General features: G+C 37.2%; 1 protein-coding gene across 1 annotated transcript in view; it reads right to left on the reverse strand.

Moving 5' to 3' along the window:
- Positions 1-1728: 1728 nt before the first annotated feature.
- Positions 1729-24028, reverse strand: part of TRHDE (thyrotropin releasing hormone degrading enzyme) — a gene marked incomplete at its 5' end in the record, with an annotated part of 213568 nt that continues 191268 nt past the window's right edge. Inside the window, 6 exons of the mRNA XM_080635365.1 lie at positions 1729-2319; positions 4182-4263; positions 9069-9209; positions 9770-9937; positions 22826-22933; positions 23435-23532. Coding sequence (XP_080491491.1) covers positions 2176-2319; positions 4182-4263; positions 9069-9209; positions 9770-9937; positions 22826-22933; positions 23435-23532 — 741 coding nt within the window. The 3' untranslated portion in view covers positions 1729-2175. The remainder of the gene's footprint in view (positions 2320-4181; positions 4264-9068; positions 9210-9769; positions 9938-22825; positions 22934-23434; positions 23533-24028) is intronic.

The following is a 24028-nucleotide window of genomic DNA, read 5'->3' on the forward strand; positions in this document are numbered from 1 at the left end:
CTAACATTAGTCAAGCCTCACAACACCCCTGTGAGGTAGGTAAAATACATAGGAGGAGAAGGATTTCACTTGACTTGGACATGATAATGTCTCTGGGCATTATGTTCACTAGCATTGCAACATAGCACAAAGGTTTAGGGCTTCCTATAAGGCAAAGAATTAACAGTACAAGAGCACAGGATTCCTTCTTCTTTTGGTTAGACGTGGTCAAGCGAACATGCAGTGCTACATAGCACCAAACATTGAGCAAATGGCCACACAGGGATTTCATGCACTCAATCCACAAACAGCACCCTCTGCGTGGTAAAAGACACAAAGTGACAGGCTGAAGATAGGTACAACTTAGTTATGGGATGTGTTTACCAGTTCTTGAAGAGCAGGGTACCATGGGAATGACAGCCAATAAAACAATACTGTCTGCACACAACTCTGATAACATCTGAAGATGCTTGGATTTGGTTCCTTTTGGACTAATGTTTCAATTCACAATTTACTGGGAACAAGAAACTGCAAGCTTAAATCATGTTGGTAACTTCCACAACTTGTGAAGGAAACAACCAGATAAAATGGCTGCTCTCTACTCTGGCTGGCCACATTTCCAATGTGCAGGGCCATGATGTGGTCACATGGGGTGGGATGGGATAAAGAAACACTGTCATACATCTACATTCACCCTCTGAAGCTGCTGCAGTCTGACTCCTAAAAACTCTCTGCAGTTTTGAGGGTTGTTTTCTCCACAGTGTAGACATGAGAGGATTTGTTCCCCATCAGTTTTATCCTCAACACTTAGCACCTATGGTGCAGGTAGTTGTACTATCTGTGTAGTACACAGATGATCACTGTGTCACTGATCTTTCAGATTAAGGATTAAGAAAAAGGAAACAAACGTCATTCATCTACAGCAGTCTATGTAAAACACAAGAAAACAGAAAGAAAACAGCAGTTGTGGTATTAGCCCATATGAATAAACACCCCCTACACGCGCACGCATACACTTTCTATCTCCATATTCCACTTTTCTAAATTAGCATGAAGGTCACCTCCCATATTTGCAAAAATATTGCACACATTGAGAATCTGACCTGTCTATCATAATAAAGCGATACAGAGGCTGGTCTACCACATGCAAGACAACCTTGAGTAATTTTATGCCTTTGCATGCAAGATATTTTCCCTTTTTGTTAATTTCCATGTGAATCTTAAGTTTACCTATAATATTTGTACACGGTCACCTGCATAACAGTACTGGACAGGTTGGGTGACCCATTGTAAATATCACTGCCTTGTAAAATAGTTGAGAAGAGGTGGTTCATGTATTTTGTGAAATCAATGTGAAGTTACCCTCCGACACTGCATACATTCACAGCTAGAACTACACTGTTCCACTGATCAGCAGTGAATAAATGCATATAATTGTAATGCATGGATGATGTCCTTCTTGTTTTCCCTCTCCCCCTGCCTCCACGACCCTTTATCTTTCTTCTCTCTGTATATATTCTCCTTATTTAAATATGGGTATATGGAGACTGCAGATACAACTGGTGGCATCTTTGTAACTATTAAGAGAGAAACTGAGTGGTAGACTAATTGGCAGCTAGATGAAAAGTTGACTTTACATCTCGCACTGCCCCAAGTTGGAAGCCTTCTACATTTCCTTTTCTTTGTTTTCCTTTTGTCCACTGGTTTTCCTTTTGTTCACTGCAACACTGATTGTCGTAGATAGTCTTTGTGCTTTGTATAATGCCCATCTTTGATGTAACTGGAACTCACATACAAAATGTGGCTGGTTTACATAAGCATGCTAGAATACAGGCAGCGACAGTACAAGCATGCACAAAATAGTCATTGAAGGGTTTTTTGTTTGTTTTTCTTCAACATTTACATGCACCACTTAATATCATGTTTGGTTTTGTACACTGAGGACTGGATTTCACAAGCATTCATGATCTTCTCTTCTGAAAAGCTTCTTGACAACTTCACAAAAGCCCAGTGTAAAAAAAAAAAAAACAAACAAACAAAAAAAAAAACAAACCCCAAATCCCACAATTAGAAAAAAAAAGGAAAAAAAACCTTATCCCTGCAATCTGATCTTGTCTTCATGATTTTAATGTTGAACACTTCTAAAATGTTTCCTTTTGCAGAGCTTCTTGTTAAATGCTTGGCTGGAAAGACAGATTAATGTGTCAAGGATTTTCTTAGCCACTGGAATAGTCCTTCTTTGTAAAGCTTTTTCCACCGCACATTGGCTTCCACTGTTTCCACAGCACGAAAGAAAGAGATAGCAGCTCCTCCTTCGTAACTCTTTATAAAGTTCTTTAGCTGCAAATACAAGTTAACAGGTTGAATTTGCAGGACCTAAAGAAAGTAAATATTTCCACTGCACACAAAAAAGTCAGGCATTTAGGACAAAGCTCCACCATCGTTGAAGTAAACACAGTATCATGTAGAAAGTATTAATAGGAAATATAATAAGACAGCAGACTTCCAATTAGATGTGATGCAATTGCTTCACATTCACTGGAAGATATTGACATGTCAGTGAAGATCACATTAATATCATTACCTCCTTCTCTCCTGCAGCCCAGCTGCTCCAAACTTTTATTTCTTCATAAGAAACCAAACTGGGAGCACTGGAAATGTTTCTAATTCAAGTTTCTATGCAAGTTTCTTCAGCAGAAGGCATCCCTGATGCCCTTTGGTTTTATTGAGCTTCACAACAAATTTATTTCATTTTGATTTGAAGAACCCTTTTGATGATATAATACAGCTCAGTTGTTTAGAAAAGGAATGGATGGTTACAGTGTGCAGAGAATGGTAAAATAGCAAGTGGGCACTCATTTGATGATCTTTGAATGCCTGAAACAGATTCCTTCCCTTATGAGAAAACTTTGATCTTTTTTCAGCAGACTGAAAAGGCTCCTGCTCTGTTCTTGTGCATCTGCAAATTATAGCACTATCACCTGGATTATTACCACTGATAGCACTGGTGTGCTTTGAATTACTGTTCTTTTAAAGTGAGAATTGCAAGGCTGATATGTACAGTAGGTTGCTGGTTATGTTGACTTGTGTACAATTAGGGGGGTTTAGCAACGTATTTGTAACTAGTTAAATTTTATTTCCTGGTGACACCAAATTCAACTTGTTTATTGAGATCTAACTTCCAACAACATCTCTTTGTGCATGGACTCAAAACTGATAAGTCTGATCCTTCCACTGTCTCATTCCCATCACCATTAAAAGCATGGGAGGGACCTGGAAATTAGAATTTACCTGATCTCTGTACTTTTTATCCCAAAATTTTTACAAGGCCAGTTTCTTTTAGGTAAAGTATAAACAGCAGCTTGGCAATACTATCATGGAGGTGGAAACAAAAAGGTACAGAAGGCTTCCTAGTACAGGGGAGATACTCAGATCTGGCCAGCACTGTCCTTCCCACCTGCATAGCTTTGAGGAAACCAGCTGTGGCTCACCCCTAAGTTTCTGAGGCCACTAGACTTGAGTGCAGGCAAATAGTTGGACACAAAATATAGTGCAATCAGATTGCAATTAATGGTGATTATGCTGCGTAAGAATAATTTGATCCATTTGAGGTAACATCGAGCAGCTGCTAAGCAGAGTGTAACACAACCACACAACTATCTCAGTCAAGGCAGATGTTAGGTTAAAACAAGAAACCTTTGCAATCTAAATAAGAAGTACTTAGCATTTACAACAAATTATTTTAGTGTCATTTGGACAGAATATTGGCTTAACAGTTTTTCTCACATGGAAATATTGTAGACGTAAGAAAAACAGAATAGGCACTGGCAGTTTCTGCTTTCAACACTGGGGTTTTCTAGGGCTGTCCTGGGCTCAGCAGTAGCAGTCATTTTTCATTAGCATAAGCTAATGTGAATAGGAAGATCTCATTTTTAGTTTCTCAACCAATAGTCAAGAGGAAAAAAACAAACCTACATATCCAGCCGAGCATAGAGAAGTGCCTGCACCTCCTGACACCACCTCTACACACTCAGATGCCTTTGCAATCTGCTCCTCATCCTCATGCTGCCCCCCCGCAGCATGGGTCTGCAACTCCGGCTGAGCAACCAGAGTTTCCAGACAACCAAGAACTTATGACTCCTGGTCTGGTTCCTGCTTACAAAAAATACAGCCTCATGCGCTGAAAGTAATTTAAAAATTACCTCTCTTAGTTCTTCTTCAGTATTGAGGAATTCTGTGACCCCACTGATAAGCTTTGAATTCATAAATAATGCTTCTCCGTACCTGTAACGGCAAAAAGAAGATGCACAGAGTTAGTGCAAGTGCCCTACCAGCTGAAAATTAGAAAGTTGTCTTCTGCAAGCAAGTGAGAAGATATGGGACTGATTCTGGGGATGCCAGGGAATACTACTGGAATTGATCTCTGGTATTACAGTATTTCATGCTAAAAACCTGGACTGAGACTAGGCTGAGCTATTTGTACGTAACTTTTACTCAGAAGCAGAACTGGCTTAACCGCAGTCACAAATGAGAGCTCCAGAGGAGAGGACCAAACCACACCACCACCTCATGCTTAATGAAAAATCTTTCCATGTAATGCTGCTCAGGAGCTCAAAATGCAGGAGCCAAAGAGGGAGCAGAGCAGCAACTGTGGAGAATTATTTTGAGACGCTCTTCTAGATGTACCATTAAAACAGACTTTTTGAAGTGCTGCAGCCTTCTCTGCACTTTGTATTTACTCACCTCATCTACATTACAAATAGTATCTTGATAAGTGAACTGGATCAAATTTTCTTTTTCCAGTACCTGATAATTAAAATAAATAATACTGATAGAGAACAAAACTGCTAAAATAATCCCCTGCACCATGGTGTAGCATCTTCAAAGAACCAACATGGAATTAAAATTTGAAACCCTGGGCAAGGAATATTTAAAGGGTAGGATATTCTGCAACAATCAGCAAACTGCAGGTAGTTGCTCTGAAACTGGCCATTTAAATCCTGATGTTCCACTCACTTTTCTACAAGTTTTTTCCAGCCCCCTCAGATGAAGCATCTACATTACTTATAAGATTAACCAGACTTCTGAATTTTTACATTTCATGTTGGAATAGTTTGGTTTTTTGGTTTGGTTTTGTTTTGTTTTCCAAAGTCCATATAATTCCATTGGAAACTGAAAGCAAGTCTTTTGTTCAAATTAGATGTCATTCAGCGTAGCAAAAGGTGCTTGACAAATAGTTATTCTTATCTATGTATCTGTACATACATCCAAAGCAATATCTAGCTAATCTGAACGTGACTGTTTTTAAGATAGGGAATCCAGCTCACCTGTCAGACACGTGTAAGTGATGCCAATAGACTTCACTGCAATTAAGTTTTTATTGGGGAATAATTCAGTTCATAACCTAGTTTTACAAAATGATTTAGAGGAGGAATTCAAAATTCAGAGTGAAATGAACTAGCACAGTCACAGGTTTTCTACTGCGTCTATTAATCATAAATTAATTACCCTTAAATGCTTAGGCAGTGTAAGCCACAGTCCTTTCAAAAGGGAGAAAGAAAGAGAAAGGGAAAGGGATAGCCCCAGGGAAGGGAACAGAAAAATAGAGAGCTAAAAGAACTGTGTTTTCTTTGAGAAGATTCTGTTTTAGGGAAAATGTACACTGTGTTGCTTGCTACCTTGAGCTTGTGCGAGGAGAAACAGTTACAGGTATTACAATCCTACTCCCTGACAACTAATAACTAAATTATTTATGGATATTTCAGCAAGTGCATCTCTTTTTCCAAAAATTCAGTCATACTGACAAATACAGTCATTGAGAGGCAAACACCTCCTATGGGAAGTATGGATTTCATGGTCCTTTAAGCATGTTTAGACTTTCTAACAAAGCCCTTTATTATTACAGTCTCAGCTTAGCCTCATAATTGACTGCTTGGAAAACTGGAAGCTCCTCTTGATGGGGTCTTTTGATGTTACCAATCCACTTTACAGAAGTGACCTCAGAAAAACAGCTGCAGGGATTTTATTTTTCTTTCAGTCTCTACTGTAGTCACGGTGCAAACAAGAAGTAGCAGAATTCCTTCCACTGAAAATGATACCTTCATGAATACTGATGCTGATTACTACCCACTACATGTGCTTGGCAAAAAGTCAGCCAGTAACAGTAATTTCTAAACAGGCTTTAATGGCAAAAATTCTAGAAAAACCACCTTCAAAGCTAGTATTGTGCAGGTGTGAAACATAAGAATAAATAGAAAAACTATCTGGTCTTGCAAGCATCAGTCTTCCCACTGTTTACATGGACGAAAATAGCTCTGCTGAACCAGGACCTTACATGCCTGAACTCCCTGGAAACATTCTGGAGTCACAGGCTTTCCACTTGCTCCTTTAATTCTGGGGATCTGAACCTCCAATGCCTCATATTCACATAGGGTTTGCACGTGTGCTAACACAATGTGAGAGGCAGCATAGCCCATTTACTTTGGGCAGATGTAAATGGCTTCCCAAATATTGTCAGATTCCCAGATGCTGACAAATGATTAAGCATTTGAGAATGAAGGGATAACAACATTTTGTTGTAATTGTAACTCTTTTACACGTTTTGTTTTAAAGACAGAGGAAATAGTGTTATAATTTAATCACCCTCAGCTATTTCACATTACTACCTCAAACATCAACATCTTTTATGATAAATTCAACAGAAACTACCATTGAGATATCCCGTTATTAAATTAATGTTTTGTGTAAAATACATTAATTTAAAACAAAATTAAATAATAAATTATAGAAAAAAGATGCCTTGGGACAGATTATACTTGAAAGAGGGTAGATTTAGATTGAATATTAGGAAGAAATTCTTTACAGTGAGGGTGATGAGCCCTGGCACAGGTTGCCCAGAGAAGCTGTGGCTGCTGCATCCCTGGCAGTGTTCAAGGCCAGGTTGGATGGGGCTTGGAGAAACCTGGTCTAGTGGAAGGTGTCCCTGCCCATGGCAGGGGCATTGGAACTAGATGATCTTTAAGGCCCCTTCCAACCCAAACCATTCTGTGACATGATATGATTCCATGATAAAAATATAGTAGCAACCTTAAATCAGAAGCCTAATTTTGGATTCTATCATGTCACTCTTTCACTGAACATTAAGCTGCAAGGTGTTAGAGTAATTTCACCCTCTCAAAGTCTCACTTAAAAAGTTTTCATATATAATTACAAAACAAAGTTATTTTTTAAATATATCACATATGTACAATGTGCATAAACTATTTCATTCCACTGCACTGAATTTTTTGGTGATTGACACAAACTCAACAGGATGTCCCTTTCAGAAAAATGCAAATGCTACAGTCCTTTCAGTGGTTCTGAATTTTGCTTGGAGATCAAACTGAGTGTAGGTAACATGAAGTCAGGGTTGAACAAAAAGACAGACTCTCTGTTATTTTTCCAGCAACAGGTTTTTGATGAGGCTTTTCTGATTGTTAGGAATTCAGATAACACAGTGATGCATTCCAAGCAAATGAGATAAATGAAATTAAAATTTTAGGTGAAGTTAAGCTATTTAAAATTAAAACACAAAAAAAATGACATATGGCATAGTTTTCTAAATCTTGTCCATTTGTCTACACTGCTTAATCTTGACCACATCTAAAATCACAGGTGTTGGCTAGGTTGTCAGATGAATGTACTTGCTAAGAAAGGACATGTGTTTGTAGATTTTGATAGATTTATGCCTAAGCTCTGCATAAATACTTGGAGGAACCTGAAAAATTATTTGCTATCCAGTGCATAACTAACTGCACTGGGTTGCGTAATAGTAATGGGTCTGCCATCCACTTTCTGTGTGAAAGTCTAGTTCCTGGAATAATCGTATGAGGAGAGGATTCTTAATTTTTAAACTTTCCAGCACTCTTAAAGCTTTTTGAAAATTGCTTTTAATAGTATACTCCTACCATATGAACTTTCAAAACCAATTCCAGCTGAAACCTATTCTGCCAGCTGAACTTCTAAAATCCCACTATATAATAAAGTATTATCCAAAACAGCATGAACAACTTATTGCATCTTTAGGCAAGTTGCACAGTCTCTGAGTTACCTTGACTACTCTTCTCAATCTGTGAAACCTATAGTAAGTTTGTACCTATACACCAGTCACTAGAATTTGGCCACTTAAGTACAGCATCTTAAATATACATTTTTAAATATTCTGTGGTACACTAGATGTCTCCTCACAAGTACAGAATGAAAGAGACATCCAATACTTTTTCTGCCAACACCATGGGAGTTGCCTGGCATAGGTTCCTGGCATTCTTGGACACCTGCCTTTAAGAATTTGAACCTCATCCGAGTTGTGGTCCCTTCTAATCTGTCAGTGTCAGATGAGGTGCTGTGAAATCTTTCAGACCCTCAGGTTGTCCCTAAAGAACTAAAAAAAATTGTCATTCATTGAATTAATATCAAAATCTTCATCAAAAAGGATTTTAAAATGTCGACTTGCACTTCTGATTAGGAAGCATGTTGCACTTGTTCAAAGAGAAAGGGACGCAGCTATAAGGAACAAGCATGCCTCCTTCCTGCTCATCTATTTTTAATTCAAATTGTTGCTCCTCTATTACTTGAAACTCTCCTGAAACACAGAGTGGAAGGGAAGGGGATGATACTGTATTAGCATTCTTTTGAAAACTGAAATGTTTCAAAAAGTATTTGGCATTTTTTTCCCACAGTTGAAATAATGCACTTGTAAAGTTTTTTTTCTTATCAAACTCAAAATCAGCAAAATTCCTCTGGGATATGCTGCTTTTTTTACATAAAAGTAGAACTGCAGCACTTGATATATAGATAGAATTCGTGCAGACACAATACAGTAATAGATATATATACAGATTTGCTAAGAGATACTATATGCATGTATTTGACAATCCATTAATAAATGTATTTATGAGTCATATGTATGTATTTCATATTTAGATACATCTCTATGGATTAAAAGACAATGGACTAGACTGAGGGACTTACAGGAACACATACATATAAAATACTTACATGAATTAATCCAAATAAGAAAATTAAAATAAATTTATACTTTTTATCTTTACCTCGCATTTAATATTTTCCATTTTTCTCTGAAAAACTTCCAAGCAAGATCCCTTCCATGTGGATTTCGAGCTACATGGATTATTACATCAATTGCATCCTGATCCAGGACAACTTCTGAGTTGAGAGACAAATTCAAAAGCCTAGTGGGAGAAACAAGGTAAAAAAATCCTGTTTAATTTCACCAACACATAGTCTAAAATCAGTCCATCAGAAAACTCTCAAAAAAACCCCATAAAATCACTACTAAATGCCTTCTTTAAGTATCGAAGTGAGCTCAGTGGTTTATTTCTATGATTCCAAAGACCAGACACATTTACAAATCAGAAAAATATTGACGTAAAACGATTTCAGAAAAAGCTGAGTAGAATTTTATATGTGTATTTTTATGAAACTGGTAAGATCAGACTGGTCAAAACATTCAAATAAAGGATATGCTAACAAAAAAACCAAACCAAAACAAAACAGCAATTATAACAGGATTTCAAGTATTTTCAATGAGCACAGGAATATCTGGAAGTAAAAAGACATAATATGTGTCAATTTTCATATGTATTAATGCACAAACATAAGGCAGTTTAAACAGACAATAACCCTGTGCTTGAAAAGTAAAGTTCTTTCATTTAGACCAAAGCTCAAGTGATGATCCATAAATGTTGAAGTGATTATTGGTAATAGGTGCAAATATATATTATATTTGTACCTATTGAGCAAGTTCCTGTCATCGCTGCATGTTAAGGCTTCTAATAATATTTTCTTCTCAGACACTGCTGTAGTAGAATGAAATTTCATCCAGATGAACTCCCATACATCTTCATCCATCAGAGAAACTCCTGTACAGTAGACAATGTCTCTCACATTGAGTGGGATTCTAAAAAAAAACCAGAAACAGTAATAGCATTCTGGTAATAAACAGCTTCTAGATATTAAAAACATAGAATCTTAGAGTGGTTTTGGTTGAAAAGGATCGTAAGACCATCTAGTTCCGACTCCCTTGCCATGAGCAGAGACACCTCCCAATAGACCAGGTTGCCCAACTCTCCATCCAAAATGACCTTGAACACTTCCAGGAATGAGCAGCCACAATTTTCTGGGCAACTTGTTCCAGTGCCTCACCACCCTTACAGTAAAGAATTTCTCCCTTAAATCTAGCCTAAATCTCCCCTTAAAATCTCTCTCCCTAAATCTCTCCTCTGTCTAAGGGGGATCACCACATTCATGAGATGCCAATGTTAGAGTGCAACAGTAATCTTCTTCTCTTTTGAAAATTACATTTACATCTCTGCTGCCACCAGAATCTCCCAGGCCATCCTAATGGACTTTCTAATGGGTAACACATGCTTGCCATTCTTTTTATAACACTGTCACATTGTCAAAGAGACTATAAATTATTGTCAAAGAGACTATAAATTATAGTCATCTGGTTCATCAGCACATAACGTGCCACATAACCTGCAGGACAGGTAACATAAGCTCTCCAAATTAGCACGGGATCTTATCACTTTGTTCCTGGGCTCTAAGCCAAATCTCTTCTTCTTGTCCCTAGTACTGAGTTTTTAGAACAGGAGCTGATCAGACAGAAACTCCTCCTTGCTTGTGCTGTACAGTGCTCCATCTGCATATAGTAAAATACAAGTAAGGAAGAATGTGCTCAGAAAATGCTACTTTAAAATGGCGTTTTCAGGAGTGAAGAAAACAGAAGGATCTGTTATTTTTTTCAGCACTTTAATACCAGTACAAAACCAGCTATGCCATAGAATGGTTGTGAACTGTGATTATTGGTCAAGCAATATAAACTCAGACTACAGTTAAATGAAAACTTCTTGAAACCAAATTCAGACCTAGTATAAGATGTGCATATGTACCATTTTCTTCTAAAATAAGTGTGAGAACATGCCCATCCTAAGCAGTGCTAAGCAATCAGCATTGCTGCAACTATGACCACACAGCTCAAGCAATTCCTACATGTCACTGACACACAGGTAGGACCTCCAAACTAAGCACAGTTTCTCCTCCTTGATGCTTCTGCTTACCTTCTTAGGTTTTTTTCCCCTCAGTGTTTAGATGACCTAAAATGCTCAGCACTGCAAAAATTAGTAATTCTCCTCAGATTTTCTCAGGATCAAAATGTTTTGGCTTATGAATGGTCTGTGCAACGGCTGTGGTCCCTATAGAACTGCTATGCCAAGAGCAAGGAAACCACAAAATCTGTAAAGCTGACCAGATCCATCAAAAGAAACAGTATTTAAACATACACTGGCACCGAAGAAAAGCAGTTATCACTTTCACCAGCCTTTCCATACTATTCCCAAAAATGGAGTTAACATTAGTAAAATGTGAGTTTGGGTGACATTTACAGAATAATTAATGTGTGCTAGGTGCTGAATTTCTATTTCACTGTAATGGAATTTGTACTTCTTACTTGAAAGCTTACCATTAAGCTCTTGTTGTGATATTTCTAACATTAATGAATATCAACAGTTTACTTTTCCCCCATTTAACCTTTCTTTCAAAAAGTGCATGCAAAGGAAACTGCATATAATTGAGTCTGTTACAGAAAATTAAGACTACATATTTAAACACAAGAAATCAAGACATACTAAAATTAATAGAGCAGATATTTAGCTGCTGCCTTTGTGTTAGCTTATATTAACTCAGAATGAGGCTTAAAGTTTTTTAAGTAACTGCAACTCTCTCAAAACTTCAGTTATTAATTACAATTACATATGCAGTGTATATACATGCACATTGCATAGAAGCTGAAAGTGACATTCATTATCATAGTGTCTCAATTTTCTGACACACTGGCTTATTTGTCCTTAAAGCACAACTTCCTTGCCAGTTTATGTCCTTTCTTTGCTTTTAATTTGGGATATAATGCACTGACAGCAGCCGTAAGAACATATGCTAAATCAAAAGGACTAAGGGATGCTATCCTGACCGTAGGACCAAACAACCCATTGCCCCAAATGTGTCTTATCATACATACAATATCTGAATATGAAGAACAACTGAACCCAGTCAAGCCTTATTTCAATGAAGGAAGGACTTTGTATCTTGACACCCAAACACTAAATCAGTTTTTTACAAGCACACATAGTTCCTTCTGAGTTTTGCTGGCAGAAATATTATCTTTGGTTTACTGCAAAAGAGATGATCCAGCCAATAGATACTCTAAGGAACTATAAGGCACCTGGAAAAAGCAATTATTTTTTTGGTCGATTGTCCCATTAATTCAGACGGAAGGACTGCCACTCTGTGTTTGGCTAGTAGAGTCAGCAGCAGAGGTACCTAGAAGAGGATGTCTAACCCCAGAAAGGTCATCATTCCTCACTTGTGAGGTTTACGTCCTTGGAAATTTACAGTAAAACATCTCAATTCAACAGGCTTTCCCAGCCAATTCTCACCGTTTTATGTTCTAAATGCAAACACTAGTGATTTTAGCAGTAGTGCAGCCACTAAGCACAGGATCATTTGAATGCTCTGGGAAGAAAGGAGGAGTTAAGACATATGATAGCACTGATTGCATGCCCATAGGTAATAATATACTTGCAGTGTCAACAACAGATCTACTCAATATCATTCAACCAATTGCTACAGGGAAGGTTTTAGGTCTCTATCTATCAGCTAAGTCATTAGGACAATATGAAAAAAATCATCTCCTACAAACTAAGACATCAAAACAAACACTGATTTTAAAAGACCTATCTTAAGAAACTACAAAACTTATAGCTGTGAAAAGCTGCAAATTACTCCTGTGAGAGGCTTGTAATCAGGACTGTAAAGAGCAGGGTTCTTCTTGTGGAAATGAAAATTGTTTATGAAAATGAGAATATCTCAAAAGTAATTTGTTTTTTAACTACTGCCTCAACAGAGAGCTCTCTAATTGAATTTTCTCCATTTGTGGGGATTTTTGCTTTCCCTTTCCTGCAGTCATTACGGGCCGGTATTTCATCGTTATGTAAACATGTGAAATCTCCCCAGTCTACAGATTTTTTAATTTTATAGCTTCATGGAAAATGTTTTTCTAAAACTGCAGTTCCAAGGCACTACATCAACATGTGGAATGTTTGTCCCCTGTCTTAACTGAATCAAGTGGATAAAATTACCACTGTTTTAGTATGGCTTAGGTAGTAAGCCATAACACCTAGTAACACTGCAGAATGTATCCCCTTGTTATATTAAGCCTCATCTGGACTTTTAAGGCTGCTCACATTTTTGAAGAGCTAATATGATTGATGGACACTTCAGAAGAATAAAAATAAAGATTAACTTTTGAAAGCATAACTTTAAATGGCTTTTATTTGAATACTGATCCAATTTATTTAACTTTATTTTTCTTGCTCAAGAGATATGATGGTAAGAACGAAATATGTAGCTAGAAGAGCTCATGTTTAAAAATTAAACACTTTGGGAAAAAGTTAAAAATTAAACAGAAGAAATTAATTAAAATCGTGCTGTGCCTTTACAGAGATTTTTTTTCAAGAGTGAATAATAAAGCTCTATAATGAACTAAGAATAATCTTCTAAGATATAATTAATTGCTACATACTTGCTCCTATTTAAAGTATGTTCTAACAATTGAAGATACAGTTACAAAATTGGACCATAATTATTTATCTTCTGGGCAAATTGTGTTCTAATTTTTTAAAATGTAATTGCACACAGTTTAGACAGTTCTTTGATTAAGTGACAAATTCAATACCATTTAGGCTACTATTTGACAAAGAAAATTAATCAGAAACATTATTCTTTATTTTTGCAACTATTTAACTTAAGCCTATATTTCTTGATGAGTATATTTATAGTCTTGTTTAATAGGTTACAAGGCTCAGATAAGTAGTAACAATGAAGTATTGGTACTTTGTTAACAAATCTGTAACACAGATTCTGTTATAAGGAAAAGCATCACACAAAGTTTATTTTCTTAAGACATCAGTCCCAAAGATTATTATCCCATCTTCTTTTCCAAATTCCAGAAGCCATGCTGCTGGCACCGGTGTGCACACAGAGAAAGGGAGGATCCTCTGCCATAGCACCCAGTCTGAAGAGAAAAGGCAGAATTTCCCCTTGAAAATTGAGGCAGAGAGATGTGATGGGCTTGACATTCAGGTGCCTGTCACACATTGAGTTCAAGGGATGCTGATGGAGGATGTGCCTTCTCAGGGTGTCAGGCTATGCACAGGTGTCATGTCCTGGTCCAGTGCTTCTGAGCTTCAGGTATCACATGGGTCTGACAGAGGCAGGCAGAGAACACCTCAATCCTTAAGTGATGCCTACTGCTAACGCTCCTTTCCCTTTCTACAGCAGATATGCCACAAATGCACATGAGTTAGCACACTCAAGCTCTTCAACACTGATTTCATCAACTGAGTGGTGAATTAAGCACTTCTTTGCGGGACTAATCTCTGAGTCATATGCCTTGTTTTGCCCTTTCTGCACTGTTTTTGCAACAAAAATACAGTCCTTTCTGGTCAATTGTTATACAAAGTTGTGGAGAGATCATTCCTGAATGAGAAAATTGGAGATTAATTTATCTGATTTAAGGATTGCAAATTAATTACTGCTAATCCATAATCACTAGATATAGGGTAATTTTATTGTGATTTTTCACAGAAGTCAGCTACCTAAACCTGCTGCCCAGAAAGCCCAGTTTCATCTTTCACAAGACAAAATGCTGCCTCTTTTCAGACATACTCCCCAGATGGTCTTTCTGAGCACTAACTCCTTGATTAACTCATGCATTCAACAGTGTTTGCTTCCTCCTTAAACAGTTTTATTGACTTGAGTGCAAGATTCTACTCAAATGTTGTAACAACCTATTAATTAGTTAATTCACTTCAGCAACATTGGCTGACATTCATTGGCAAAACTCCAGTAACATATCAAAATGCATGAAAAGCGATGCCTGGATTTTTTCAGTAATTAAAACTTCCAGGGCTTGAGAACATAGAAGGGATCCATTTTATTGTTTTATATTTATCAGACATTCATGTGTGAAAAAAAAGAGAATAACTCATTTTCTCATGTTTGCTGCTAATGATTTCTGAAAATAGCTGGTGGGCATCAAACCCCTGTAAAAAGCTAGTGCCTCTTCCAAGCAACTAAAAAAAAATAATTAACCTCTTGGCCACATTCCCACAAATACTATGTCAGCTGTTAAACTTAAGTACACGTATAAGTGGTTTCAAGACTGTAGCACTACTATGCACATGTAAAACAAAGCAACAAGATTATGTATCTCAAGTCATTAGAGAGAGAAATAAAGGAGGAGGAAAAAGGAAAGAAAGAATTCTTTGTTTGGAAAAACATTTGATTTTCTATCACCTAAGCCAGACTTCATTGAAATGATCTCAATTAATGACTGGTAATTTGTTATTTACCACTCCATCAGATCTATGGGTAGTTTAGTTTCTGGATGTGTTACAGTATCCTGCACACTCCTGCAGCACAATTTGTGTTTCTGGTGGCATTTCCATTGAGTAATTAAAGGTCCATCCAAGTAAGCATGCTGCCAATTTAGGCAGGTGGATGGACATGAACCCATTGTTCCTTGCAGAGGAAATACAAATTCTGCACAAACAAGGATGAAGATTTAGTACTCTCAAGATAGGCTTGCTGCTTATCACTGTCTTTGTCTAAATTATGTGATAAAATTCATCTTACTTCATTACCTGCACCTTTCTGAAGACTGATCAAGAATTAACTAGTGTTCCTAATAGTCACAACAATGTGACAAAGTCTTTGAAATGTCAATCGGAAATCACTGGAAAAGCCCATATCCACAGTAATGCACTTAAAAAGAGTAAATGAGGTAACTGAGTACTGGAATGCAATAATCCAAAATCCTGAACCAAAAGTGGCTCATCTGTAGTGCAAAACAGCACACAGATGTGTTCTGACTTGAAACCACAGACTGAACAGGAAAATTCACTGCATATTCCCTTTGGAGAGATCTCTGGTCTAACCTCAGCACCCCAAGACTTCTCAGAACTATCTGGATTATTAGAGATCAGAACATATTCAAAATATCTGGATTTACATTAGGGATCATCTGGCAGTCTGTACTCCTCATTTATAGACAGACAAATGAAAACTTCATTAACTCATGGGCCACAGGATGGATGCTGACTTCAGTCTAATTCAGGCAGCAGGTTGCATCCCACTGCAAATATTATCTACTCATCTTAGCACTGCTTTCCTTAAAAAAAGAGAAGTAACAGTAAAAAAAGAAACCCCGTGTTTTCCTGTTTCTTATGTTAGAAAATGTAGACTGAATGTAGACTCACAGTTGTAAAAAAAAAAAAAAAAAAAGAAAAAAAGAAAGAAAAAAAATTAGAAGTACTGAACATTAGCTCTACTTATCAAATAGCATAGTGAGCTTGGCTCTGTTGATCAAAGATTAGCAGATGTTGTCAACCATAAAGTCAGCATAACAACTGCAAGGACAAGAGACACCAAATTTGCAGACAGCAGAATGCAACCCTCACTATATACATCTGATGTAGTAGAATATTGGATTTTTATTTTTTCAATTGATGATATCTGCAGGGCAGTATTCCAAGTAAACAAAACTTGCTTGTGAAAGAAGAATAACAATAAAAATAGTAAAAACTGTATCAAACTAAAATCACCCCAAGGTGATATGAAGCCCAGATCAATCAAATGCATTTACTGTGCATTTCTCTTCGAAGTAGCAAGTGATGGTGCAAGAGGTAATGGCCTCAAGCTGTGCCAGGGGAGGTTTAGACAGAATATTAGGAAAAATTTCTTCACCAAAAGGATAGTTAGGCATCAGGAGAAACTTCCCTGAGAAGTGGTGGAATCACCATCCCTGGAAGTGCTCAAAAACCACAATGAGGCCCTCTAACTTAGTAAACTTAGTTAGAGGTTTAGTGGTGGACTTAGCAGTCCTGGGGTAACAGTTGGACTTGATGATCTTAAAGGTCTTTTCCAAATCAAGCTGATTCTATGATTCTAAGTTTTCAAGGGGTATTTAGGCAATTATTTAATTACTTTGTTTCCATTTAAAAACAACCAATAAATAGTAATGGCTACATTTCGAAAGAAGAAAAAAATAAGAGCACGCTGAAGTGGCTATGGGGCTTCCAAAGGATCCAGTAACATCTTAAAGAAACATCACCACATAAATGCATCTGATGCAATACTATCATCTCCCACTGCTCACTGCTGCAAAAAAATAGCATCACCACAGCACTCCTTTTTCTGCTGCAGGCAAAATCAGCTGTCTCAGATCAAAGCAGCTCTCTCACATGTTCTCGTGTTCACACCATCCTCTCTAACTTTGCCTCAAGCAAGCATATATCCACCGTCCACTTTGCCAGAAGAAATGTGTACGTGGCAACCTGTAGCTGAAAGATGGTAACAGTAGCTGGAAGGAAATTATGCCTGCACTCTGAGAGAGGTTTGCAAAGACATGCTTTGAACCATCATAGTGTGTATTCACATGTTACCCATTGTTATGACATCTCCTGTCAGGAGTTTTCAGATTGCAGCTCTCCACATATTCTTTCTTAACCTTAGAAATACATGCTTACTCAGTCTATCCAAGGCAGAAAGTATGAAAATGCTAATCCTCTCAGAAACATGTTTTTCTTTCAGAATAGATGTGCATTGAAGGTTAAAGGGGTTAACAAGGCTGATTCTCAAGCTCAGGCAGGCATTGTATGATAATTTTGTTAATTTTTTAGGCTGAACCACAATGCTGTTATATCTAAGGAGTGTGAATAATGTATTTCTTCACACATGAAAAAGCTTCACAGGGATGAGCTCAGTTAAATGAAGGTAGAAGCAGACATCTTAATTTTCAGCCAACAGTAGCTGCTTTTGTATAGCATTCTGCTGTTGACTGAATCCCAGTAACCTTACGTTCTCAAACTATATGGGAAATTTCAACATGCTTATATGTTTTCTACTAGGTGTGCACTCTTCTGAACACCATCATGGAAGTTTCAAGGGTTTCCATTGCTCCAATACAGGAATAGCATACATCTCAACAGAGCAAAAATGTTCACATTCATATCAACTATCAAGTCATAAGCGAATGCAGATTTCCAAGCAAAATGTTCTGGAGCCATCAAACATTTTAAAAGAACAAAATTACTTAAATTCAGTTATTAAAGACTGTAAAACATGCCTTGAAGTCTAATCTCATGTTTTCAGCTGAAAGAAGCAATCACTTCCTTTTTAACAACTGAAAGGATTAAAATATGATGTCAATACCCAGACCAGTCCAACCAGATGTCTCCTTTATAGCCTCTTCTACACGTGCTATGTTTGGTTTGCTCCTTGTAAAGCCAAACATCTAGAGTTATTTAGCTATAACTTTTCAGAATTATGTTGCCTGTTTTAGCATTATGTTTTGCCCCACAAAAGTGGTAGCGAGCAGTATCACCTAAAGCCCTTTTCATACAAAAAGTAATCATGATATTTCAGGCACTCAAGCCTCCCTCCCTCAGATGAGTGTTCTCATCCTTAGGCTGGAGAACTGTATTATTTCTCCTGCTAATGAAGGAAATTCCAGTGGCAGAGCTTCAACTAGAGGAGGAAAGTATGTTGCAGTGTCTTAATACTGTCTGAACAGCTCACAGATTAGTCATCAGGGTGGTATCCTGCATGTGGCAGAGGCAGGGCTGAGATACTAAACTGAAGTTCTACCACAACCTCAGAAAAAAAAGAGGGTTGAGGAACAGCTTCTCTGCCAGCTGTGTTTGGAAAGAAAAGGAGCAGACCTTTTCCTACTTTAGTGACACTTTTGAGAGGCATCTTTTGCAAGGATCCCTAACTATGATCACCATTTACATATTCATTTGATATAGGCATCTTTCTGCCTGTAGTGCTGGACACTAAGAGGGTCCACTTTTGCTTCACACAGTTTCTTGTTAAGAGGCACTTCACTCAGCATAGCAGTTACCACCAACTTCATTAAGAAGTTCCCAAATCCCCTTGTGAGAAGCATAAATCCAAGCATCTGATTCTGCCCTGTGAGCCAGGCATCTAAAAAATGAAGCACTGCAACACCAAAGTCACTTGAGAAATTAACTTTCAAGCCTCTCAGATGATCTGTATTTCATGCGTGAAGGCTAACGCTGCACATCACATGTATAGGGTTTTTTTTTAATAACTCCATGAGAAAATCTGCAGTCCGACATTTTAAAATCTAATGGCTTCTTACAAATACTGCTGGAAACACAAAAAGGACCTCTGGCTTTGCGCAATGAATGACCATTATTTTACTAGAACGGTGGCAAATTATTTGCACAGTAAAGAACATGTAATTACAAAGTACAAACAGTAACTGATTATTATGATTATTTCAATCCCCTACAGTGAAAAGTAGATGGTAATTAATTTCTGGTCCTACCAGATTAAATATAATTACTAAAAAGCACAGCAACTGTAGGCATATGCTGGTAAAACAGAGTTAGATATCACTGTATTTGTTTATTACCCAACACTTTATCCATAATTAAATGCTACAAGTAAAACAGGAAGAACATTTAAAAATAACTTCTAGAAAGCCACAGATTAAAAATGTGGCTAAAAAGTTATGAATTTTAGCATTCCTACAGTACCATTACTTGCACATTCTCTCTAATGCTTATTAAAACTTTAACTGCAGTAACTGTCAGGGAATCAAAGCCTTCTTTGCATGATTTACTATCTGTGCATTTATGTGATGTTCAATACCACATATTAATTTAATACTACCCTAAGTTTGTATTGATTAGAATCTTGGGACAGAAGCCTAATTCCATAGCCTCTACTGCTTTGAAGAAATTGTGTCCCTCCTATCATGCACTGCCTATGAATTAACTCATTATATGAAACACACCATCTTCTAGAGTAAGGTTTTTGTGACGGGATGGATGGAAAGGTTGAAAATTATCCTTTATTTTTACTCTTGTAGTCAAACTTGAATCATACTTGTATATAAAAAATATCTCTGAGCTTTCTGATTTTCTTGCTCTGCTATGGAAACCACCAAGACAAGGCTTTCTGCAAAGCATGAGACAATGTCTGTGTTCTGTTTCAGAAGAGGAAAAGACATCTATCTACAAGAACTTATAGAGCAGTTTTCAGCAGATACAACCTTATTCATTGCTGATAAGGAGTGGAACAGGTGAGGATATATATACAGTTTCTGTACCTGTCACCAGCTTTCCTCACCAGTTGTCAAAGAAGTCTGGAAAAAGATGGGCAGCATGAGTTTCCCTTTCTTTGTAAAAAAACAAGCTTTGAGGAATTCCTACAGATTCTGAGGTGACTGCAGCAAATTCACAAATAGCTGTTAAAGGCATCAAACTGAGCAAAACACTTGATTGATGAGAAAGAATACAAAATGGCACCTGTTGGATGTGCTCTCTGCATGTATCTTGTACTTATCTGCTTGCCTTTTGCACTTAAGCTAGCTATCGTCTCTGAAGTTCTAAAAGAGGCAGAAGCATGACTCAAACACCATGTTAATTAAATTCTGACTGTAGAATCACCATAATTTTCCTGGCAGAAAAGCAGGTAAAACAGCCCCTGCTTTATTTTCAGGTTTCAGTCTGAGTTGGTTTAAACTGAGCAAAGGTGATACGGGGCACCTCTGACATAGCAGGGATCTGAACATTCTTGAGAGAATATTGACAAACCCCTACAAATGTTGTTACTGCAAAAAATAAGTTGATTTTATGCCTACCAAGCTGCTACTACTAGTAGCCTTTGCAATATTGTTTCAATTTAAGTAGATAGGAAATGAGTCAGCTCATCTGTTACTTACATTCAGTTTGTCAGACTGCTCTGAGAATAGCAACTGGTAAATTCTGGGGTGGGCAGTTGAATAAATACTATAATCTTAATAAATAAATAAAAACACATCTTCACCTTCTTTGTAAGTTGTACCCCTATTTATCAGCTGCCTGTCAATCTGTATTCTATAATTACATTATTTATTGCAGCTATTTTTCAAAACTGTACAGTTCCTTTGGAGAAATGTACTGCTTTAACTTTGTGCCTATTCTCTTCCTCTGCCCTGCTGTGATGCTTTTATCATAATACTCGTCATATGCTGGCAACCACAATCTTGTGCTCCCAAGAATAGCCTCATAGAATGGCTAAGATGAATCTTCAGATGGCTCCTTAAATTTATTCCTTTCCTCTCTTGTTATTGTTAGTAAAGCAATAAGCTTTTTTTTTTTTTTCTCCCTGTGATGCTTCCTTCTTCAATCCTGTTTGCAAGGATGAAGACACAGAGTAGGAGAAAGCTTTGCAGGGTGTCAGCTTTTTAACACTGAATTATCTATTGCTGTGCATGCTAATAGATGGTGCCAGGTTTGATTAACTAATTTTGCAAATGAATATCTAAGTAAATTACTTTTGCAGATTGTTTCCAATGATTCTTTCTCTTTTATCTCCTCATTGAATAGTTTCATAGTGATTGTTGCTGCTGATGATAAGAGTTCATACAAAACCCTGGGGTATATATTTCATAGTAAATACATCTGGTATCATCTTACACAAGAAAACTCTCCTGCTCACACACATCTTATTTAAAGGTGCATATTCACAGTTTCAAGATAATTTTTTTTCAGAAGTTTCAAACTCATATAGAAATGCAACTTCATTCATGGCAAGTTCATGGCTGTCTTTAAAAGACACTCAGGTACTTATGTAACTGGGTGTGCCTGTAAAGGATTTTCAAAGATTCCAAAGACAGACAGACACATTTTAATTGCAAACACCTGATTGGCCTAACATGTCTTTGAAAAATCCTACACGTCTTTAGAGCTAATACAAGATTTGGACTAAAAATGTGAGACTTTTTCTCTTCTCTTTTTCTTTCTTACATCAAAGTACAATATTTTCCTTCAAACCACAGTATCATGGCATGTACTTATGCAAATACTTCTACACCCACATTCCACATATCAGAAAATCCATCATTCTTTCTCAAGAAGTCATAACCAATAGGGCTTAACCTATACCCTGCACTTACTGTCCATAGATCACTACACACTTAAATATTTGTATTTTCAGTAATTTAACATTTCTTAGATGCTTGCCTTTAAAATATAAACCTCATACGCCATCCATTGCCCACGTCCCCTTGCCTCAGTTGAATAAACCTGTGTCTGAACAGCCAAACTTAGGTATTTGCTGTCAAACCACTACAGTGCTGCTAATGCTCAACACATCAGCTGTCATATTATCCTGTCTCTGAAAACTTACATTAGCTTTTCCATGTGTTCCTGAATCACGTTGATTTCCAAGTCTTCACCCTTAAGTACTTCATAACATTCCCCTCAAATACATCGTTTTGTCTCTTTTCTTTCTTCTCAATTGTTCTTCCTCTAACTTCTCTCAGTTCCTTTATCATTTAGCACCTTCTGCTCTCTTGCCCTGACACAGGCTCCATGGTTGTCTGCCAATACACTGTTCACTCATTTTTCTTCTTTTAAACCCCGCCTTAAAAGCCATTTTCTTGCCTTCTAGCATATAATCATCTAACAGCAATTTATCAGGAGTGGGCAGAGGCTACATGGGTGCCCCTTACACCCACTCACATATGCAAATTCAAATAATTCATTCTGAAGCCCCACAGACATTTTTAAATAGCAGCCAGCGACCTCTGCTTCCTTCCATACCACTCTGCAGAACAGGGCACTGCAGATGGGAGCAGGCAGGAAAAGATGCACGCCAGCTGTATTGCCTCTGAACAGGAGAAACAGGACACACACATTTCAGTTCCACTTACCGGTTCCTATTGCTAGAAATCCAATCTGAGATTAAAGTTGCAGCCTGCTGGTGACAGTGCTTGTTACCAAAGCTACAGGCCAACATGATGACTTCCCGACGCAACTCTCTGTCCAAATTAAAGAAAGCCACAAGGTTGCATTAGTGAATGTGTTTGTTTACAAAAAGCAATTTTTGTAACAGTAGCAGCAACTGATAGTTGGCCAACATATCAGAGATGATCCAGCTACACAAATTTTAGTGTCAATTTAATGCCTACAGCTGATGCAACAACTAAAGAAAGGTTGTGAACCAAAACCAATCCCCATTTACACTTATGCATTCTTTCTGACCTCTGTGGTCACAAATCCAAGTTCTTAAACTTCCAGTTCAGTCAGATATTAAATTAAGGCTTAGGAAACCATGTTCTCCAAACTCAAGAAAGAGGAATTCATCTTACAGCATCTTGCTGCTCTCCCTCTAACCCAGAAAGGAAAAACAGAAGGACAATAGAGCTAGGAAAGTATGACATGCTGAAGATAACACCAAAATTTAAGAGAACACATTATTACAACTACATCCCACAAAAAAAGAAAAGAAAACAACAATAAAAAAAGAAATATAACAGTACTCATGTTGGTATGATGCTTGAACAAGCGATTTGTTTAAATTATTCGTTGGCCATCCAAGCTTGAGATACATTGATGCAACTTGTCTTAATATATACTCCTGAGGGAAGAAAGAAAAATATATTTAATGATAATTTTATTCTTTATTTGAGATTGAAATACTACTGACTATTGAGGCTTTGGTTGGTTTTTCTTTTTTTGGTCAACCTCAATGTCTGATTTTCCAATGATTTTCATTTGCATTTAGCAAAGCAACATGTCTGGGTATAATCCTTTCATTGCTATAGTGAGAAGTAATCTGTAGAACAGCTATTTGATTAGATGCCTAGTATAAGACAATTTATTATTACAAACCCCATCAATTTAAAAGTTTATTACATGCTATTTTGAACTCACAATACACAACTGAAAATTTGCAAGAGTGTCAATAGCTTAATTTCTACTGTATAGCCAATCTCAACTACAATGCGCATGTACACTTTTTAAAGAATATTGGTTTAATAACCATAGCAAAAACATTATGGCAGTACATTCAATTAGCTTCAGAATACAGAACAATGTGGCTGCAAAGAAGCTTTGCACATTTAATGACATGA

Source organism: Psittacula echo, assembly GCF_963264785.1.
Source record: "Psittacula echo genome assembly, chromosome: 1".
Taxonomy (NCBI): Eukaryota; Metazoa; Chordata; class Aves; order Psittaciformes; family Psittacidae; genus Psittacula; species Psittacula echo.